This window comes from Oncorhynchus nerka, linkage group LG11, assembly GCF_034236695.1.
Source record: "Oncorhynchus nerka isolate Pitt River linkage group LG11, Oner_Uvic_2.0, whole genome shotgun sequence".
In the NCBI taxonomy this organism is placed as follows: Eukaryota; Metazoa; Chordata; class Actinopteri; order Salmoniformes; family Salmonidae; genus Oncorhynchus; species Oncorhynchus nerka.
In genome coordinates this window covers 58281943-58304180 of record NC_088406.1, presented here as the reverse complement: position 1 = coordinate 58304180, position 22238 = coordinate 58281943, and the positions used below count along the sequence as shown (strand labels likewise).

Below are 22238 nucleotides of genomic sequence, written 5' to 3'. Positions count from 1 at the left end.
GATTTTGCAAGCTCTTTCAGAACATCAGCTGTCTGGATTTGGGTGAAGGAGAAGCGGGGGAGGGTGGCTTGGGCAAGTTGCTGCAGAGAGTGCAGAGCTGTTGCCCGGGGTAGGGGTAGGGGTAGCCAGGTGGAAAGCATGGCCAGCCGTAGAAAAATGCTTATTATCATAGATTTATCGGTGGTGACAGTGTTTCCTAGCCTAGCCAGTGGGCGGCTGGGGGAGGTGCTCTTATTCTCCACGGACTTTACAGTGTCCCGAAATATATATGATTTGTATGTCAATCTCTTATGGCTCAAAGTGGAAAGAGAGCTTGACTTCATCACTACTTGTTTTTGTAAGAAGAGTTGACAGACTATTTGTACTGAGCTGTCTATTTAATCTGCTAGCACACAGCTTGTACACCCATGCATATTCCACAACACATGCCACCAGAGGTCTCTTCACAATCCCCATGTCCAGAACAGGCGAGGTGCACAGTCCTACATAGAGCCATGACTACATGGAACTCTATTCCGCATCAGGTAATTGATACAAGCGGGGACTGTGAAGGGAAACACACAAAGGTGCAGACACACGTATACGCACATAGGCGCTAGCACACGAACTGTCAAAGTAGAGACTGGGCGTGGTTTAAACTTGCTCAGCCTATTGCAGGCGCTCAGGCGGGTCCCCGCCTCTTGGCGCTTCTGTTGATAGATGTAACTGTTGCTGTGAAGAACATCCATGCGCTCATGCTCCATACCGTTATCTCGCACCTGGCTCCTGTTATCTAACAAAAGACCGCTTGTTCTGCAACCCCACGCTCTGAATGTGCCCCCCCCCCCCCCCCCAACTCATTGGACAGTTCCTGTGCTTCTGTATTTTTCCATCATGAGAAAGGCCCATGACCCTGAAGCTTTTAACAATGTTTCAAGGCAGCTATGTTGCATAACACATACATACATCCACACAAGCCAACAGCAGATAATATTCAATCATATATATGGTAATGGCTATAATGTGAAACACAGAAACCTCATAAAAGAGACTATCACAACGATAACAATCTACTGTACATTAAACTTGCAATACTAGGTATAAGGGGGCTTCGCTATTGTTGTCAATACTTCTAGAATTTTTATTTATTTATTCAATATCATGCATTTTATACTGATTTCTGATTCATCATTTAGGGCTAGGATCCCATTTTTCTATGTACAGTCCATGTATTGTGCTTAGGATACTTCGGGATTTTTAAAAATTAAACTTTACTGGACGCAGAGACATGGGGGACTCTGGGGAAGTAAAATAGATCAAAGTACTTCATTAAGTGTACGTGTTTTCTTTTAAATTGCCTTTAAAAAAAGTTTTTCTTATATAAAATATTGTTGCATGAATGTGTTTTACACTTATGTATAGGGAACCTTTATTATGAAATTCCAACCTTGAGGAAAAACGTGACACGGAAGTGATCCAGAAACAGTTCCTTAGTTACGGTGTATGACTTTGTGTTTGTGGTAACTAGTGACGACCCAACAATTGCAGAGTTCTGTTAAACCCTGGCCAGCGTTGAACCGGCCTATGGTTCGTCGCGTGACACGGGGGGTGGGGGCAGTCTGGTTCCAAAACGAATGCTATCGTTTTTTACCCGCTGCAAACTACGAAAACCCGGGCGCCAAGGCCAGTTTAAGAGAATCCCCTCATTCAGTGAAATATGTTGTTTTAGCAACAAACTACCTTCTTGACAAACAAGATCAAATCAACTGAGGTATAAAGATTAAATAGCTAACGTTAGCATACAGCTAGCTAGTTGTTTTTCATGATATAGCAGGATATTTCTTGCAGCTTTAGCTAAATCACGTTTTCCCTAGAAAGATAAAGTGGGCTGGGTGAGCTAGCTGACGTTAGCTTATTCAAAACCAGAGATAACCAAGGTCACATTGATTTGTATGGCAATGCGTTTTGTCTAAGACAAATAGCTACAGTAGCTTGCAAATTAAACTAGCTTGGCTAGCTAACTAAGCTATTCACATGGCTGGCATCTCAAAATAACTTTTTGATTTCCAGGAATGGCAGATAAAGACTTCAGTACAACACTGGCTTACACCAAGAGCCCGAAGGCGTCGAGGAGAACACATTTTCAGGTAGCTATAAACTGCTTATTCAACACCTGTTTTTTACTGTCTCTGCTCAGCACGCATTACTAACGTACTCGTTCTATGCCTAACGGCCTATACCAACATAAAAAAATACTATAGTATACCATGATATAAATACTATAGTATTCACTGTAGTATTTTTTGCTGTATTTACTGTATACTGTAGTATATACTGTAGTATTTACAGTTAACTATATTATAAATACTGTAGTAAAATAACTAGTATAGTAAATGTCATGTTTTTGCAGATTGTAGTATTTTGCTGATGTAGTGTTTTTGTTTTATTATCTTTGACATAGAAGTGATTCTCCTTGAGGAAACCTACTGGAGTTAAGTTGTTAAATATGATCAACTTAATAGATAAGAACACTAACAATATGGCAGAAAATGAAACGTATTCTACCAGAATACGGGCTCCCGAGTGGTGCAGCAGTCTAAGGCACTGCATCTCAGTGCTAGATGTGTCACTACAGACCCTGGTTCGATTCCAGGCTGTATCAAAAACGGCCGTGATTGGGAGTCTCATAAGGCGGCAGACAATTGGCCCAGCGTCGTTAAGGGTTTGGCCGGGGTAGGCCATCATTATAAAAACAAACCATATCAGTTCCTAAAAACACAACCTTAAGGAACAATCCTTGGATAGCTTTTCAGAATTTACCGGCATAGAAACCCTAAATGAGTTGTTAACAGGAAATACATGTATTTCCATGACGCAATTAAAAAGTAATTATGGACTGACCAATGTCGATAGTTTCAAATATAGTCTTTTGGACATGAGAACTATCTTAAGGGAATCTTATTTGAGTCAGAAAATGTATTTACCTTTATTTAACTAGGCAAGTCAGTTAATAACAAGTTCTTATTTTCAATGACGGCCTAGGAACAGTGGGTTAACTGCCTGTTTTAGGGGCAGAACGACAGATTTGTACCTTGTCAGCTCGGGAACTTGAACTTGCAACCTTTCGGTTACTAGTCCAACACTAACCACTCGGCTACCCTGCCGCCCCTAAATGATTTTTATATGATAGGGAAGATATACAACTGAAGTTTAAAAAAATATAAACTATTGTAACCAAGAACTGATGTTGGCACAAAAAAGTTGGAACATAACGAAATTACAGTTGTCGAAAATGTACACTTAATAAGCAAATTTATTATACAAAAGAGACGGTGCTTGACTTGGGATGAAAGAAGTCTAGGAGCTGTCTTTTTCCATGTTGATCCATTAGAAAATGTTCACCAAAATTCACAAATGACATTATGCAATAGAGACTTCTGATTATTCACTGTTAAGGATTTATACCAATTTCCCATGACTTTTAACAAAATTTTAATGACTCTTATATGTCATGTCTAATGAGCAAGTAAGCATTATTGACACTGGAAGGTTGTCGTGCCTGATCCCATCCGATGATAAGTATTTCTTTCTTAAATAAAGCCTTTTTGTGGGGAATAAGTCATTCTGATTGGCTGGTCTTGGCTCTCTAGTGGGTGGGCCTAGACCCTCCCATGGCTGTGCCCCTGCCCAGTCATGTGAAATCCATAGATTAGGGCCTAATGAATCCATTTCAATTGACTGATATACTTACATGAACTATAACTCTTGTTGTAACTATAAATTGTTGTTTATATTATTTAGGCTATCTACAGTGCTGGTGGAAAGGCGACAATGACACCAATACTTAAGCTGTAGTTAACTAGCAAGAAATTGCTACAAGTTATGTTTTGAATTGGCTATCTAATTCGTCTGTTGTCTGTCATTATTTCATACCTACTGCTGAAATGTCACGCTCTCTCTCCTCTAGCAATGGCCCACTCACATTAGTGAACCTGTGTTATTTTGTTTGTTTTTTCGCATATATATAATGTTGCTGCTACCGTCTCTTATGACGAAAAGAGCTTCTGGACATCAGAACAACGTTTACTCACCTTGAACTGGACAAATAATTTTTCTTTAATGGGTTGGATGAGATGGATTTACTCGAGACACACGACAAGGCCCTCATCCCCGTCATTCGCAGGAGGAAAAGATGGAGATATCGTGGACGACGGTCCGGGTGCTTCGTAAAGATCTGTCGCCAAGAGGGTAATCTACCTTTACCATCGGTCCTATTAACCAACGTACAATTAATCGATAATAAAATAGACGAACTACGAGCATGTATATCCTAACAACGGGACATTAATAACTGTAATATCTTATGTTTCACCGAGTCATGGCTGAATGACAACATGATTAACATTCAGCTGGCGGGTTTTAAGCTTTTTCGGCAGTATAGAACAGCGGCCTCTGGTATAAGACAATGGGCAGCCTATGCATATTTGTCAACAACAGCTGGTGCACATACTCTAAGGAAGTCTCGAGGTTTTGCTCGCCTGAGGTAGAGTATCTCATGATAAGCTGTAGACCACACTATCTAACTAGAATTTTCATCTGTATTTTTCGTATCTGTCTACATACCACCATAGACCGATGCTGGTACTAAGACCGCACTCAATGAGCTGCACAGACTGGAATATGTTCCGGGATTCTTCCGATGGCATTGAGGAGTACACCATAATAATCACTTGCTTTATCAATAAGTGCATCAGTGACGTAGTCCCCACAGTGACTATGTGGATACCCCAACCTGAAGCCATGGATTACAGGCAACATCCGCACTGAGCTAAAGGGTAGAGCTGCCGCTTTCAAGGAGTGGGACTCCAAACTGGAAGCTGATAAGAAATCCCGCTATGCCTTCCGACAAACCATCAAACAGGCAAAGCGTCAATACAGGACTAAGATTGAACCATACTACACCGGCTCCTTCGCTTGTTGGATGTGGCAGGGCTTGCAAACTATTACAGACTACAAAGGGAAGCACAGCCACGAGCTGCCCAGTAACACAAACCTACCAGACGAGCTAAATTGCTTCTATGCTTGCTTCGAGGTAAGTAACACTGAAACATGCATGAGAGCACCAGCTGTTCTGGATGACTGTGTGATCACGCTCTCTGTAGTCGATGTGAGTAAGACCTTAAAACAGGTCAACAGACCGATTACCAAGATGTGTACTCCGAGCATGCACTGACCAACTGACAAGTTTCTTCACTGATATTTTCAACCTGTCCCTGATTTACATTGTAATACCAACCTGTTTCAACAGAGTAGCATAGTCCCTGTGCTCAAGAATACTAAGGTACTGCCTATATGACTACCGACCCGTAGCACTCACGTCTGTAGCCATGAAGTGCTTAGAAAGGCTGGTCATGGCTCACGTCAACACTATTATCCCAGAAACCCCAGACCCACCCCAATTTGCATACCGCTCCAACAGATCCACAGATGCAATCTCTATTGCACTCAACACTGCCCTTTCCCACCTGGACAAAAGGAACACCTATGTGAGAATGCTATTCATTGACTACAGTTCAGCGTTCAACACCATAGTGCCCTCAAAACTCATCACTAAGCTAAGGACCCTGGGACTGTACACCTCCCTCTGCCACTGGATCCTGGACTTCCTGTCAGGTCACCCACAGGTGGTAAGGGTAGGTAACAACACATCCGCCACACTGATCCTCAACATGGGAGCCCCTCAGGGGTGCGTGCTCAGTCCCCTCCTGTACTCCCTGTTCACTCATGACTGCACAGTCAGGCACGACTCCAACACCATCAATAAGTTTGTTGATGACACAATAGTCGTAGGCCTGATCACCGACAATGACGAGACAGCCTATAGGGAGGTCAGAGACCTGGCCGTGTGGTGCCTGCACATCAACCTCTCCCTCAAGACAAAGGAGAATGTTGTGGACTACAGGAAAAGGAGGACCGAGCACGCACACATTCTCATCGATGGGCTGTAGTGGAGCAGGTTGAGAGCTTCAAGTTCCTTGGTGTCCACATCACTGACAAACTAACATGGTCCAAGCACACCAAGACAGTTGTGAAGAGGGCACAACAAAACCTATTCCCCCCCAGGAGATTGAAAATAATCTACAGCAGCACCATTAAGAGCATTCTGACGGGTTGCATCACTGCCTGGTATGGCAACTGCTCGGCCCTCGATCGCAAGGCACTACAGAGGGTAGGCCGTACAGCCCAGTACATCACTAGGGCCAAGCTTCCTGCCATGCAGGACCTCTATACCAGGCGTTGTCAGAGGAAGGCCCTAAAAATTGTCAGACTCCAGCCACCCTAGTCATAGACTGTTTTCTCTGCTACCGCACGGCAATCGGTACTGGAGCTTCTACCCCCAAGACTTAAGACTCCTGAACAGCTAATCAAATGGATACCCAGACTATTTGCATTGCCCCTCCGCCCCCTCTTTTTTTACGCTGCTGCTATTCTCTGTTATTATCTATGCTTAGTCGCTAACATGTACATATACCCCAATTACCTCGACTAACCGATGCCCCTGTATATTGACTTTGTATCGATACCCCCTGTATATAGCCTCGCTATTGTTATTTTACTGCTGCTCTTTAATTATTTAGTACTTTTTTTTTTGTACTTTTGAAAATATTTTTCTTAACTGCATTGTCGGTTAAGAGCTTGTTAGTAAGCATTTCACTGTAAGGTCTGCAACTGTTTTATTCGGCGCATATGACAAATAAAATTGAATTTGAAATTCATAAATTCTACAGCACAATGGCAGTCACGTCTTAAGTGTAAATTAATAATCCATGCTTTCTGGGAATGGTATAAATTCTGGAAGTTTTGTGGGCGGAGCTAGAAAGTTGGCTGTCAGAAATATCACTATGTAAATGTACTTTTCATCCGTTTGTCTGCATATTTCAAGACATGCCATATGGGGGTGTAGTGAGATACCCGATGGGTTGGACGATTCTCTTCTCATAACTCATCTTGAAAAAAAACGTATACTCAAAACATGGAAATCAATCTGCCATCATTAACACAATGGAAAAATCAAATTAATTATTATTTAAATATTGAAAGTACTTGGGCTATGGAGAGAAACAAAATGGTGCAGTTTCAGGCCATGTGGCGGAAAGTAATGCGCGCTCTGGAGATGGGGAGTGTGTGCTCGTGGGTCTGGGCAGGGGTGATGTATGATGTTGTTTGTATGTGTATTGTTAAAAAAATAAATAAGAACCTACTGGAGAAATACCAAAAGAGCAAATTTTCCGTAACCTGTAGGTAGGTAGGACTGGGATCTAAACAGATAGTTAAGAGCTTCTGCTCTTTTATAACCTGTAGGGAACACAATATATGGTCTACACTTGGCATGTATGTAGGTTTCTCACTTATGGGTGGCACAAATTGGGATATGCGGGAGGGGAATGGGCAGGGTAGGCCTTTATACAAATTGGATACCATAGTATTTATAATACAAGTGTAGTGTTTTTGCGGACATTACTGTAGTTTAACTACAGTGATTTTTGAGTCGATAATACTGTAGTATTTACTTTAGTATTCTACAGTATACTACACTTTACTACAGAATTCTGTAGTAAGTACTATATTATTCTATGGTAAACTAGTATTTTTTTCAAGAGGTTAAGTCATAGGCTAGAACAAAGAGAGCCTACCTTTCATCTGTGGCTTGAAGGTATAGGTCTAGGTATAGGCCTAGCTTAGTAAACACAACTCTATTATAGGCCCAACTCTCTAGTTGGCCAGCCCAAAAAGGTTGGAGTTCAAATGGTTGGTGACGAAATCATATATATACACAAAAGAGGTAGTGTGCTGTATATCTAAGCCTCAATTTTCAGCTGGCGCTAAGTAGACGCAAGTGTCAAATGCACGTTGGTTTTACAATTTCGTAATTTTCCAGCCCCAACGCCAAGTATGGTAATTTACCTGTCTAACATCAACACGCTTGCGCTGAGGTAGGAGGGGTGGTAATATTTGAGGTGTCCTTACAAAGAAGCGCAAAAGGGACAATTTCAAGCAGCGCTAATGAGAAGTTAAGACCCACAAAAAGCAGGTCTTAACGTAGCGCAGTTGATAATGGCATGGATTTTGAGAGCAGAAGCGCAGCCTATACATCCATGGCGCACAGTGTCCATGGAAGGAGAGATGTGCCTTTTGTGCCGGTGAATCTCGTATTTAGAAACATAACAAAACAATTGCCCCCCCCCCATTTGGTTTCTCCCCAAACCAAGCATAGCCTACCCTCTTAATCAAGGCTGATTTAGCAGTATCGCATAGATGCGTCTTTTTTATCCTGGCCATTAGACAGAAGTAGCCTATGAACAAAAGGGTTTTTAAATGGTCTACTGAGAGTGCTTTGAAATACACTGAGTGTACAAAACATTAAGGACACCTTCCTAATATTGAGTTGCACCCCCCCCTTAGGATGAGCTGGAGGCAGCTGTTTCTGCTAGAGCAAGTAAAAAAAAGACTGACCAATACTCCTATTCGGATGACTTTGATGAAGATGGTAAGACATTAGTCATACTAATGAGTGGCACATACATCGATCACTTGAAATCTGAACTTCAGTGATCTTAAATCTCCCCTATTACACAATATCAGTTCATATTGGCAAGCTACATTTTACATTAGGCAACACTGTTATAAGTTGACCACCAAATTACTGACAGATGTGTTTGTATTATTTTCCTAGATGTGTTGAAAGAACTTCTCAATTCAAGAAAAAAGAGAATCGATACCTTCAAGGCTGGAAAGAACAAAGCCAAGATCAACGACTTTAACCTGTCGGACGATGAGGAGGAAAGCAAAAGGCCGACGAGAGTGTCGTTCTTGAAGACGCGAAAGGCCACTTCCCCCTTACAAGATTTGGCGACACCTGACCCACATAAAAATGAACAAACAGACGGCTTTATTGGAGGTAGCAGCGACCAGAAGGATTCGGACTCCTCACTGCACTTTAAAAACCCTCATCAAGGCTACACAGAAACCTCGGCATCACAGAACAGTCAATTGAAATCTCCTCTTTCCCTACCCTCGCAACCAAGTCAAACAGAATCCCCGTTACAATCAACTTCAGAGAACAACAGCCATTGGGATTCTCCCTTGCCCCTGCCATCTAATGGTGGTCTGTTGGAAACCCCATTGCCCTTGCCGTCTGAAAATAGTGTGGAGAGCAAAGAATCGGGGACTGGAGGAAAAGGAAAGCTAGCTACTCCACTGCCACTCATCAGATGTGCATCCTTGACAGGTTTCTTCAAATCTCCTTCAATTCATAGCTTGTTCCTGTCATCAATATGCACAATGTTATGTATGATGTATTTGATATGGTCATGACACAATTTGTGGGCGACATTGGTTCATTGTTATCTTATTTTTGTCAGCTATCATATCTGTTTGTAGCTATAGTCTTAGGAATTATTAGGTATTATTGTCTAATCCCTTTCCCATTCAGACAGCGTTGTCGAGAATGAGCCACCCAGACCCAAACCCAGGCAGAGGACCCTGAGGGTGAGCAGTCAAACCGAGGCGGAGCCTGCCGCCGTGGACAAGGAAACTCCTCCTAGCAGACCCCCCACCTCCTCTGTGTCCATCTCTCTTTCCTCTATTGACCAGGGTGAGATGGCCAGCACCCCCACTTCTTCATCTTCTAGCAAAACATCCGCCAGGAGTCATAGTCGACAAGTGAGTAACGTGATGTTGTCTTATTGATACTTTGACCTGGACCAGAAACGGGTAACTTGATGCCAGGTTTGTTTGTGCCATCTTGCCAACTCCTATTGTTTTTGTCAGATGGACATTGTTGCTTGGCTTGACTATGACAATACAGTAGGAGTTGGCAAGACAGCAGATCTGGGGGCCAGGCTAAGACACCATAGAATTGTAAAGAGATATACAGGTACAGTGGTGCAAAAAAGTATTTAGTCAGCCACTGATAGTAGGCTTTGTTACTTTGGTCCCAGCTCTCTGCAGGTTATTCACTAGGTCCCCTCTTGTTGTTCTGGGATTTTTGCTCACCGTTCTTGTGATCATTTTGACCCCACGGGGTGAGATCTTGCGTGGAGCCCCAGATCGAGGGTGCCATTAATACAGTAACGAGTGGAGGACAGAGGAGCCTCTTAAAGAAGAAGTTACAGGTCTGTGAGAGCCAGAAATCTTGCTTGTTTGTAGGTGACCAAATACTTATTTTCCACCATAATTTGCAAATAAATTCATAAAAAATCCTACAATGTGATTTTCTGGATATTTTTTCTAATTTTGTCTGTCATAGTTGAAGTGTACCTATGATGAAAATTACAGGCCTCATCTTTTTAAGAGGGAGAACTTGCACAATTGGTGGCTGACTAAATACTTTTTTGCCCCACTAACTGTCAAAATAAAAGAAACACTTGAGTAAATGAGGGATACAAAGTGTATTGAAAGCAGGTGCTTCCACACAGGTGTCGAATTGACATCCCATCATGCTTGGGGTCATGTATGGGGCGGCAGGTAGCCTAGTTGTTAGAGCGTTGGACTAGTAACCGAAAGGTTTCAAGATCGAATCCCCTAGCTGACAAGGTAAAAAATCTGTCGTTCTGCCCCTGAACGAGGCAGTTAACCCACTGTTCCTAGGCCGTTGTTGAAAATAAGAATATGTTCTTAACTGACTTGCCTATTTAAATAAAGGTCAAATAAATCAAATGAATGTATAAAAATGCTGGGCAGGCCCAGTTGGCCATTATTTCTGCTACCATGGTGGGAAGGAGAGATCTCAGTGACTTTGAAAGAGGGGTGATTGTTTGGGCACGTTTGGCAGGAGCTACAGTGACAGACTGTTTCACGATATGCCATGGCCGTCTCAGTCACCAGAGATCAACCCAATCGAACACTTATGCACCACCATCAACACAATACAAAGTGATGGAATTTCTCGTGGAAGAATAGTTCCAGACACTATGCCAAGGTGCATTGAAGCTGTTCTGGCGGCTTATGGTGGTTCAACGACCTAATTAAGACACTGTTTGTTTCCTTTATTTTGGCATTTACCTATAGATGATCTAAGAGTCTACATCTTTATTATCCCTACTATCTATACTAGTGGTCAATTTCTATGACCCAGCTGCTACTGCCTTGGGATGGTTATAAGCAATATGGATTTTGAAAGTAGCTCTACCTTTGCCGCAGATGGACAGAATGGGATTTTTGCCATGTTGCTTATACCTGTCTCAGTCCTTTCAGATTGTTAGAAGTTCTTAAGGGAGGGAGGAATGGCCGTTCTTTTTCAACTCCGATTTATACTTATCACATCTGTCACTATCGTAACATATTTGAGGAGAAGTCATAATAAACTGCGGCAAATAGGTCAGTTAGATAATGCAGACAATGTTGTAATGGTAGTCAAAAACAACGGCACCATCAATTAGCTGGTCCTTATCACAACCTTTGGATGATGACCATATGACAAAAATGCACATTTCGGACTCACATTGGACAATAAAGTCATATTGTATTTTTGTATTTCACCACAGGGCCCCGTAGGAGACCACTCCATCTCATCTAAACTCCGCAAATCGTCCTCTTCAACCGTAGGTCAGCAGTCAAACTCGCTGTACAAATCTACTGATGGCACCTGGAGTAGAGGTAAGAAGCATGGGTGACATTTTCTGCTCGCTAAACAGCACTTGTGTGCAAAGTAAAACAACTGATATGCCTACATCCAGCTGCAAGTATTGTTAGCTATCTGTAATTTAAGCAGAAATAAACATTTGGAGCGGTTTCCTAGACACAGATTAAACCTAGTCCTAGACAGAAAAGCAAGTTTAGGTTGGTTTCCCAGGCCCAAACCTAGTCTATTGTACTAAAAAGCACACTCAAGGGAGATTCTTTCATAAGCATGCTTTTTAGTCCAGGCATAGATTTATTCTGGGTCTGGTTGGAAACTTCCTCTTAGTGTTTACCTCAGAGCCATATAGAGAGAGAGTTAGGCCAGGTTTTAGAATGGCCACCATGCTAGCGCCCATATAACCTTGAGAACTTTATTCTTGTAATGTTGATGATGCAATACAAGAGCGCCTCTGACAGTTCTGTTATGAAATGACCCGCTGTAAACAAGAAGAACAGAGCAGCGAATTTAAGACTTTAAAAAAAGATATATTATTGATTAGCATTCATGTGTTGTAGTGTCAACAGTGAAAGCATATCTGCTTTTACTGGACATCTTCATAGGTTTTGAAAACTATTAGAAATGAACAGCACAACGCAGAAGCGTTGATTATCACTTAGCAAGGGCTATGGAGGAAAAAGTGGCACTCGACACGTTCAGCCACATTGGCCTAACTCTATTTACATTGAGTGTACAAAACATAAACACTTTCCTAATATTGAATGGCAACCCCTTTTGGCCTCAGAACAGCCTACATTTGTCAGGGCATGGACACTACAAGGTGTTGAAAGCTTTCCACAGGGATGCTGGCCCATGTTGACTCCCAATATTTCCCACAGTTGTGTCAACTTGCACAATTGGTGGCTGACTAAATACTTTTTTGCCCCACTGTACACAATCCATGTCTCAATTGTCTCAAGGCTTAAAAATCCTTCTTTAACCAGCCTCCTCCCCTTCATCTACAATGATTTGAAGTGGATTTAACAATTGATATCAATAAGGGATCATAGCTTTGACCTGGATTCACCTGGTCAATCTGTCAGGTTTTCTACTGTATATGACTCGTGTTTACCTGATGCACGCTATGCATTTGTGAGCTGCAGTATTCAAAAATGGTTTGAAAATATGAATTTGGACTTGATAGGTAATGTGTGTGCCCAGGAACAAGGTTATAAGCAAAGACACTGCGTAAACATTGCTATAGTGGGTTTAATTGTCTAAGTTGTTTCAAGAAGGACAACATGGACAACATCCAACACATTCTAAAAACTCAATTTCTTTTTACAGATGGACATACTTCAGAAGACAGCAAGGCAAAGGATGGAAAATACTCCACATCATTTGAAGAATATCAAGTAAGTAATCTACGAGAGGTCGACCGATTATGATTTTTCAACGCCGATACCGATTGTTGGTTGACCAAAAAAAAAGCAGATGCCGATTAATCGCTAACATTTTTTACATGTATTTATTTATTTGTAATCATGACAATTACAACAATACTGAATGACTTCTTTTATTTTAACTTAATACATCAATCAAATCATTTTAGCCTCAAATAAATAATGAAACATGTTCAATTTGGTTTAAATAATGCAAAAACAAAGTGTTGGAGAAGAAAGTAAAAGTGCAATATGTGCCATGTAAAAAAGCTAACGTTTAAGTTCCTTGGTCAGAACATGAGAACATATGTTAAAAGGAACCACCAGCTTTCATGAGACTTCAATATTCCCAGGTAAGAAGTTTTAGGTTGAGGTTATTATAGGAATTATAGGACTATTTCTCTATACCATTTGTATTTCATATACTTTGGACTATTGGATGTTCTTATAGGCACTTTAGTATTGCCGGTGTAACAGTATAGCTTCCGTCCCTTTCCTCGCCCCTACCTGGGCTCGAACCAGGAACACATCGACAACAGCCACCCTTGAAGCATCGTTACCCATCGCTCCACAAAAGCTGCGGCCCTTGCAGAGCAAGGGGAACAACTACTCCAAGTCTGAGCGAGTTTGAAATGCTATTAGCCCGCACCCCGCTAACTTCACATCGGTTACACCAGCCTAATCTCGGGAGTTGATAGGCTTGAAGTCATGAACAGCGCAATGCTTGCAGCATTGCGAAGAGCTGCTGGCATACGCACAAGTGCTGTTTGAATGAATGCTTACGAGCCTGCTGCTGCTCAGTCAGACTGCTCTATCAAATATAATTATAACATAATAACCCACAAATACGAGCCTTAGGTCATTAATATGGTCAAATCCGGAAACTAACATTTCGAAAATAAAACGTTTATTCTTTCAGTGAAATACGGAACCGTTCCGTATTTTATCTAACGGATGGCATCCCTAAGTCTAAATATTGCTGTTACATTGTACAACCTTCAATGTTATGTCATAATTATATACAATTCTGGCAAATTAGTTACGGCCTTTGTTAGGAATAAATGGACTTCACACAGTTCGCAATGAACCAGGCAGCCCAAACTGCTGCATATACCCTGACTGCTTGCACGGAACGCAAGAGAAGTGACAATTCCCCTAGTTATAAGAAATTCATGTTAGCAGGCAATAGTAACTAAATATGCAGGTTTAAAAATATATACTTGTGTATTGATTTTAAATGAAGGCATTGATGTTTATGGTTAGGTACATTGGTGCAACGACAGTGCTTTTTTCGCAAATGCGCTTGTTAAATCATCACCCGTTTGTCGAAGTAGGCTGTGATTCAATGAGAAATTAACAGGCACCGCATCGATTATATGCAACGCAGGACATGCTAGATATACTAGTAATATCATCAATCATGTGTAGTTAACTAGTGATTATGTTAAGATTGATTGTTTTTTATAAGATAAGTTTAATGCTAGCTAGCAACTTACCTTGGCTTCTTGCTGCCCTCGCGTAACAGGTAGTCAGCCTGCCACACAGGCTCCTCGTGGAGTGCAAAATGTAAGGCAGGTGGTTAGAGCGTTGGACTAGTAACCGGAAGGTTGCAAAAACGAATATCCGAGCTGACAAGGTAAAAATCTGTCGTTCTGCCCCTGAACAAGGAAGTTAACTCACCGTTCCTAGGCCGTCATTGAAAATAAGAATGTGTTCTTAACTGACTAGCCTAGTTAAATAACGTTTTTTTTTTAAAATAATCGGCAAATCGGTGTCCAAAAATACAGATTACCGATTGTTATGAAAACTTGAAATCGGCCCTAATTAATCGGCCATTCCGATTAATCGGTCGACCTCTATAATCTACTACTGTTTTAATTTGCTTTGTTATTGATGATGCCATCTGATTTGACTAAATCTGATATTTTTGTATTGCCTATCATATACCTAAAGTATTAGCTTCACCCCACTTTGTAATAATTTTGGAAAATTAACAATACTCACCAGTATAAAATTACATCCAACCACAGTTGCAGGTTTCGTTAAGGCTCCATCCAGTAAAAATCATAGACTGCATTGAGGGACATTTTAACCTAAAACTAAACTGAGCTATAACTTTCTCTTTCCTAAAACTCCTCACCACACTGTTTTAGCGAGTGGGATTTACAGAAAATTGAGTGATTAGAAAACTTATTGAGAGTGATTGTGATGATTGTGATAAGGTCCAGGAGTTTTCATGTAGGTGATTCATGCTTCTTCTCAGGACGATTCAGAGGATCACCCAGATCATATAAGCAGACTCAGCCATGTGACTGAGAACTCTATCGACACCAGGTAAACACCATATTTCTCTCTACATTTATCTAAGTCTTGCAGGGAAATCCTTCCTTTTCTATTTACCCATGGCCTCAAACTATATTATACTTCGCAAACTATAGTAGTATGCTTAATGCAAAAAAATCTTCCATTATTGGTAGGTTAATAACTACTACACAGTACTGCAACATGATATTCCATTCTATTTTCAAATACTATGACTTTGTTTGAAACATAACTACTGCTTTTAATCAGGGCAAGGCGACCGGAAACATGATCGAATGAATACAAACAGTGTAGCTATTCCCTCCGTAAGGCAATCAAACAAGCTAAGCGTCAGTATAGAGACAAAGTAGAGTCTCAATTCAACGGCTCAGATACGAGAGGTATGTGGCAGGGTCACCTCCACCCTACCTGACACCTTAGACCCACTCCAATTTGCTTACCGCCCCAATAGGTCCACAGACGACGCAATCACACTGCTCACTGCCCTAACCCATCTCGACAAGAGGAATACCTATGTAAGAATGCTGTTCATCGACTACAGCTCAGCATTTAACACCATAACACCCTCCAAACTCGTCATTAAGCTCGAGACCCTAGGTCTTGACCCCGCCCTGTGCAACTGGGTCCTGGACATTCTGACAGGCCACCCCCAGGTGGTGAGGGTAGGAAACAACATCTCCACCCCGCTGATCCTCAACACTGGGGCCCCACAAATGTGCATTCTCCACCCTCTCCTGTACTCCCTGTTCACCCATGACTGCGTGGCCATGCACGCCTCCAACTCAATCATCAAGTTTGCAGACGACACTACAGTGGTAGGCTTGATTATCAACAACAACGAGACAGCCTACAGGGAGGAGGTGAGGGCCCTCGGAGTGTGGTTTCAGGAAAATAACCTCACATGCAACGTCAACAAAACAAAGGAGATGATCCTGGACTTCAGGAAACAGCAGAGGGAGCACCCCCCTATCCACATCGACGGGACAGTAGTGGAGAAGGTGGAACGTTTAAGTTCCTCGGCGTACACATTACGGACAAACTGAAATGGTCCAACCACACAGACAGCTAGGTGAAGAAGGCGCAACAGTGCCTCTTCAACCTCAAGAGGCTGAATAAATTTAGCATGTCACCAAAACACTCACAAACTTTTACAGATGCACAATTGAGAGCATCCTGTCAGGCTGTATCACCGCCTGGTAGGGCAACTGCTCCGCCCACAACCGCAAGGCTCTCCAGAGGGTAGTGAGGTCTGCACAACGCATCACCGGGGGCAAACTACCTGCCCTCCAGGACGACCTACACCACCCGATGTCACATGAAGGCCAAAAAGATCATCAAGGACAACAACCACCCGAGCCACTGCCTGTTCACCTCGCTATCATCCAGAAGGCGAGGTCAGTACAGGTGCATGAAAGCTGGGACCTAGAGACTGAAAAACAGCTTCTATCTCAAGGCCATCAGACTGTTAAACAGCCATCACTAACATTTAGTGGCTGCTGTCAATATACTGACTCAAATCTCTAGCCACTTTAATAATTCAAAATTGGATGTAATAACAAGAAATGCATGGGGATCATTTTCATTTCTGGTAAACCTTGGTCATTCCTATTTTGTTTTTATTTCCTTAGGCCCTCAAGTTCTCTGACAAAAAGCTCCCGAAAGTCGCAGAGTGTGTGTTCGTACACAGCAGAGTCCAAATACTTGGGGTCGCTAAAAGTTCTGGATCGTAAAGTGCAGCTGAAGGAAGCAGAGCCCGGATCTGCAGATTCTCTCAGGGCGGCCATATACCAGGTATGGGCAGGATTTGATTGGATGACTTTGTATATATGCATGATTGTGATAAGGGGCAGGAGTTTTCCCTGACCGTGTGACCTGAGCAGAAAACCTTTGGGCCCTATGCAGAATATATGAGAAAGATGAAATGGTATCTTTTGTGTCTCTGTTATGATTATTAATTTACGATACAGTGCATTTGGAAAGTATTCAGACCCCTTGACCTTTTCCACATTTTGTTACGTTACAACTTTATTCTAAAATTGATTAAATCGTTTTTCCCCCTCATCATTCTACATACAATACCTCATAATAACAAAGCAGAAAAAAATGTTTTAATACATTTTTGCAAATAGACAGGTGTGTGCCTTTCCAAATCATGTTCAATCAATTAAATTTACCACCAGTGACTCCAAGTTGTAAAAACATCCAACTCAAGGATGATCAATGGAAACTAGATGCACCGGAGTTCAATTTCGAGTCTCATAGCAAAGGATCTGAATACTTATGTAAATAAGGCATGTTTTATTTTCAATACATTTGCAAAAAAATAAAACAGTTTGCTTTGTCTTTATGGGGTAATTGTCTATAGATTGATGAGGAACATTCTTTATTAAATCCATTTTAGAATAAGGCTGTAACATAACAACATTTTGAAAAAGTAAAGGTGTTTGAATACTTTCCGAATGCACTGTATCTACCCTAACTCGTCACTGTGTGTGTGTATATATATATATATATATATATACACACCATAACCATTTTCTGAAAATAACAGGAATGGCTGAAAAAAAAAAGGGAGAAGTTGCAAGAGACAATGCAAACAAGGAAAGAGGAACAAACATTAAAGGAAGAGAAGAGGAGAAAGGTAAAGGTGAAAATGTTGGCACTGCATCTTAAAAGTTTAATTTATAGATTTTTAAAAAATTATTCAGATAGTTGAATGGACACTTAAGATAATTCATTTTAAGAATGACCTTTCCGCCCAAGGTATGTATTATACGTAACTTAAACTACAAATGCAGCCGTTTTAGGTCCTGTAGGTCTTAAGAGCACCTCATGTATTAATAGTAAATGATACAAGAAGAAAACAGCTAATCTAATCATCAAATAACACATTATTACCTCTGTCCACAGGATGAGCAAGCTAAAATGGACGATGCCAAGGCCTCTTATGAGGCTTGGAAAGAAAAGAAAACCGAATTCATCAAAGCAAAAGTCAAAGAAAAGCAAGATGTGATCAAAAAGAAGCAAAGAGAAATTTATGAACAAGAAGAGAAAAAGGAATCTGCTAAAAAGGTATATACTGTGTGTACAAAACATTAAGAACACCTGCTCTTTCCATAACATAGACTGACCAGATAAATCCCTGTGAAAGCTATGATCCCTTCTTGTATGTCACTTGTTAAATCCACTTCAATCCGTGTAGATGAAGGGGAGGAGACGGGTTAAAGAATGATTTTTAAGCCATGAGATATTTGAGACATGGATTGTGTATGTGTCCCATGGGCAATACAAAATATGGAAGTGTGTTTTGAACGGGGTATGCTAGTAGGTGGCTAACGCACCAGTTTGTGGTCCAAGGTCCAATGCAGCCATTTTTTATCTCTATATAAAATCATTTCTGAGTGACATTTAAGTACCCAGGTCAAAAAGCTTCTTAGCAAAGAGCAACATTCTGTGAGGGGTCTGAGTGGGGAGGGGAAAGCTGAAAACTAGGGGTTATTGGCATAGAGGTTTGGAACTCTTTCTTATTGGTCTAATAACTAATTTACTGACTGGTGATGTCAGGCCAAAACTCCATCCCACCAAAACAGGCTGACATTTCAGGCAGTCTTTTCAAACCGCTCTTACACTAAAAGGGCATTATCATAATTTTCTCAATTCCACCGTATTATTCCAACCTGGTAGTGTGGAAATGTGTATATATAAAACAGTCAAAACGCATTTTTGATTGCGTTGGGCCTTTAAGTAGTTATTAAGCGTCACAGAATATATCTCAATGCATTATCTGCATTTAGCAAACATTATCTGCATTTATTCATATCTTTATGAATGTATGTCCCTGCAGGTTTTTGAAAAGTGGAAGCAGGGACATGATGAACTTCTCAAAGAGAAATACACGAAACAGAAGGAGGTTGAAAATAAACTAAAACAGAAGAAAGAAGAGAAGGAAGAGGAGAGAAAGAGAGATTCCATATCTGCCATTTCTAATTGGTGAGAGCATCAAATGGTGGTCCTTGGTGGCCCAATTTGGTTAACGTGTGGCACTAGCAATGTCAACGTCGTGGGTTCAATTCCTGCAGGGCTCACAAACATATTAAAATGTATGCTGACTACTGTAGACTAAGTCACCTTGGGTAAATTTGCCTGCTAAGTGGCATATTATTTTTCAAACATCAGTTTGATGTTGATCTTTTCTAAAGTAACAAGCTTTGATGAAAGCTCTTTAAAATCACAGATAGAAATGTATTAGTCAGTTGCACTAGAGGACGTTACAGTATTGGCATAGATACAGAATATGAATGAATCAAACTATACAATTGCCTTTTCTCTTCCCCTGGAAATTACATAGGAATGAAAGGAAGAAGGATGTTGTCCATGAAAAAGTGAAAACGGAGCGTCGGAAAGAGAAGATCAAAGAGGAAGAGGAGAGATACGAAAAAGAAGAGAAGGATAGGATGGCCTTGGAGATGTATGAAAAATGGCTGGTATGTACACTACCATGTATGTACACTACCATTTTTTTCTGTCCATTAAAATAACACAAATTGATCAGAAATACAGTGTAGACATTGTTAATGTTGTAAATGACTATTGTAGCAGAAAACGGCAGATAAAAATAATAATAATAAAAAATTATGGAATATCTACATAGGCCCATTATCAGCAACCATCACTCCTGTGTTCCAATGGCACGTTGTGTTAGCTAATCCAAGTTTATCATTTTAAAAGGCTAATTGATCATTAGAAAACCCTTTTGCAATTATGTTAGCACAGCTGAAATGGTTGTCCTGATTTAAAGAAGCAATAAAACTGGCCTTTAGACTGGTTGAGTATCTGGAGCATCAGCATTTGGGTTCGATTACAGGCTCAAAATGGCCAGAAACAAAGACCTTTCTTCTGAAACTCGTCTGTCTATTCTTGTTCTGAGAAATTGAGGCTATTCCATGCGCAAAATTGCCAAGAAACTGGAAGATGTTGTACAACACTGTGTACTACTCCCTTCACAGAACAGAGCAAACTGGCTCTAACCAGAATAGAAAGAAGAGTGGGAGGCCCCGGTGCACAACTGAGCAAGAGGACAAGTACATTAGAGTATCTAGTTTGAGAAACAGACGCCTCACAAGTCCTCAACTGGCAGCTTCATTAAGGAGTACCCGCAAAACACAACGTCAACAGTGAAGAGGTGACTCCGGGATGCTGGCCTTCTAGGCAGAGTTCCTCTGTCCAGTGTCTGTGTTCTTTTGCCCATCTTAATTTTTTCTTTTTATTGGCCAGTCTGTGATATGGCTTTTTCTTTGCAACTCTGCCTAGAAGGCCAGCATCCCGGAGTCGCCTCTTCACTGTTGACGTTGAGACTGATGTTTTGCGGGTACTATTTAATGAAGCTTCCATTTGAGGACTTGTGAAGCTTCTGCTTCTCAAACTAGACACTCTAATGTACTTGTCCTCTTGCTCAGTTGTGCACCGGGGCCTCCCACTCCTCATTCTATTCTGGTTAGAGCCAATTTGCGCTGTTCTGTGAAGGGAGTAGTACACAGCACTATACGAGATCTTAAGTTTCTTGGCAATTTCTCGCATGGAATAGCCTTCATTTCTCAGAACAAGAATAGACTGACACGTTTCAGAAGAAAGGTCTTTGTTTCTGGCCATTTTGAGCCTGTAATTGAGCCCACAAATGCTGATGCTCCAGATACTCAACTAGTCTCAAGAAGGTCAGTTTTACTTATTTAATCAGGACACAAGTTTTCAGCTGTTCTTACATACTTGCAAAAGGGTTTTCTAATGATCAATTAGACTTTTAAAATTATACACTTAGATTAGCTAACACAACGTACCATTGGAACACAGGAGTGATGGTTGTTGATGATGGGCCTCTGTACGCCTATGTAGATATTGCATTAAAAAATCTGTTTCCAGCTACAATAGTCATTTACAAAGTTAGCAATGTCTACACTGTATTTCTGATCAATTTGATGTTATTTTAATGGTCAAAAAATGAGCTTTTCTTTAAAAAACAAGGACATTTCTAAGTGACCCCAAACTTTTGAATGGTAGTGTATGCACACAGACCACATTTAAGCGGCTTTATAGTCCCAGTCGGTATTCACGTAATAATAAGGAATTCCCCTCGACCACGCCCACAAATTGGGGAAAACCAACATTGAAAACCAACATCCTATTGGATCCCCTTGTAAAAGAGGCAACTTTGTCGTCAACTTTTTTCTTATACAGAAATAACAAATAAAATGTTATTGGTCACATTCACATACTTAGCAGATGTTATTGCGGGTGTTCCACATTTTGTTACGTTACAGCCTTTTTTCTGAAATTGATGTTTTTTTTATCAATAGTGAAGACATCAAAACTATGAAATAACACATGGAATTATGTAGTAACCAAAAAAGTGTTAAACAACTCAAAATATATTGTATATCTTAAAAGTAGCCACCCTTTGCCTTGATGACAGCTTGAAGTAGCAGTTTTTATTTTTTTACACTTTACATTGACAAATTCAAGGCACTTTCTGAATTTACTGACTTCAATTCGAATTGAACCCAACCCGCCATGTTGACAATTAAATGTTCTGCCAATTGAGCTACTATTTTGTCTGCAATTATCCTACAGAGAAGGAAAGAACGCCAACAGACAAGACAGAGGAAGGAGAGACAGATACAAGCTATTCTACAAGACGATCCACCGCCCCCTTGGAGTCCACCTAGTAAAACTGTGCCCTTTGGAAAATAATCCCTACACAGCCTATGGATTTATGTCACTAAATATGGAGTTTGCCTATTTAGATTGTTGTATGTTTTTATCATGACTGAAATTGTGTTATTTATGAAATTGTACAAAATTCAATTGAATGATTTTTGGAA

At 40.9% G+C, this 22238-nt stretch overlaps 1 protein-coding gene across 2 annotated transcripts; it reads left to right on the top strand.

The window, feature by feature from the left end:
• The first annotated feature begins 1504 nt into the window (after window positions 1–1504).
• Window positions 1505–22238, top strand: map9 (microtubule-associated protein 9). Of its 2 annotated transcripts, none has more exons than XM_065024690.1 (14): window positions 1505–1750; window positions 2050–2126; window positions 8443–8527; window positions 8714–9268; window positions 9473–9702; window positions 11526–11637; window positions 12947–13014; window positions 15305–15375; window positions 16992–17154; window positions 17915–18010; window positions 18274–18435; window positions 19208–19353; window positions 19712–19847; window positions 21988–22238. In XM_065024690.1, exons 2-14 carry the CDS (start codon window positions 2052–2054, stop codon window positions 22105–22107), a joined length of 2019 nt encoding a protein of 672 aa, XP_064880762.1. In that variant the 5' UTR covers window positions 1505–1750; window positions 2050–2051; the 3' UTR covers window positions 22108–22238. The 2 variants fall into 2 exon arrangements, with proteins under 2 accessions (XP_064880762.1, XP_029529276.1); XM_029673416.2 differs by having other exon boundaries at window positions 1506–1750; window positions 17915–18004.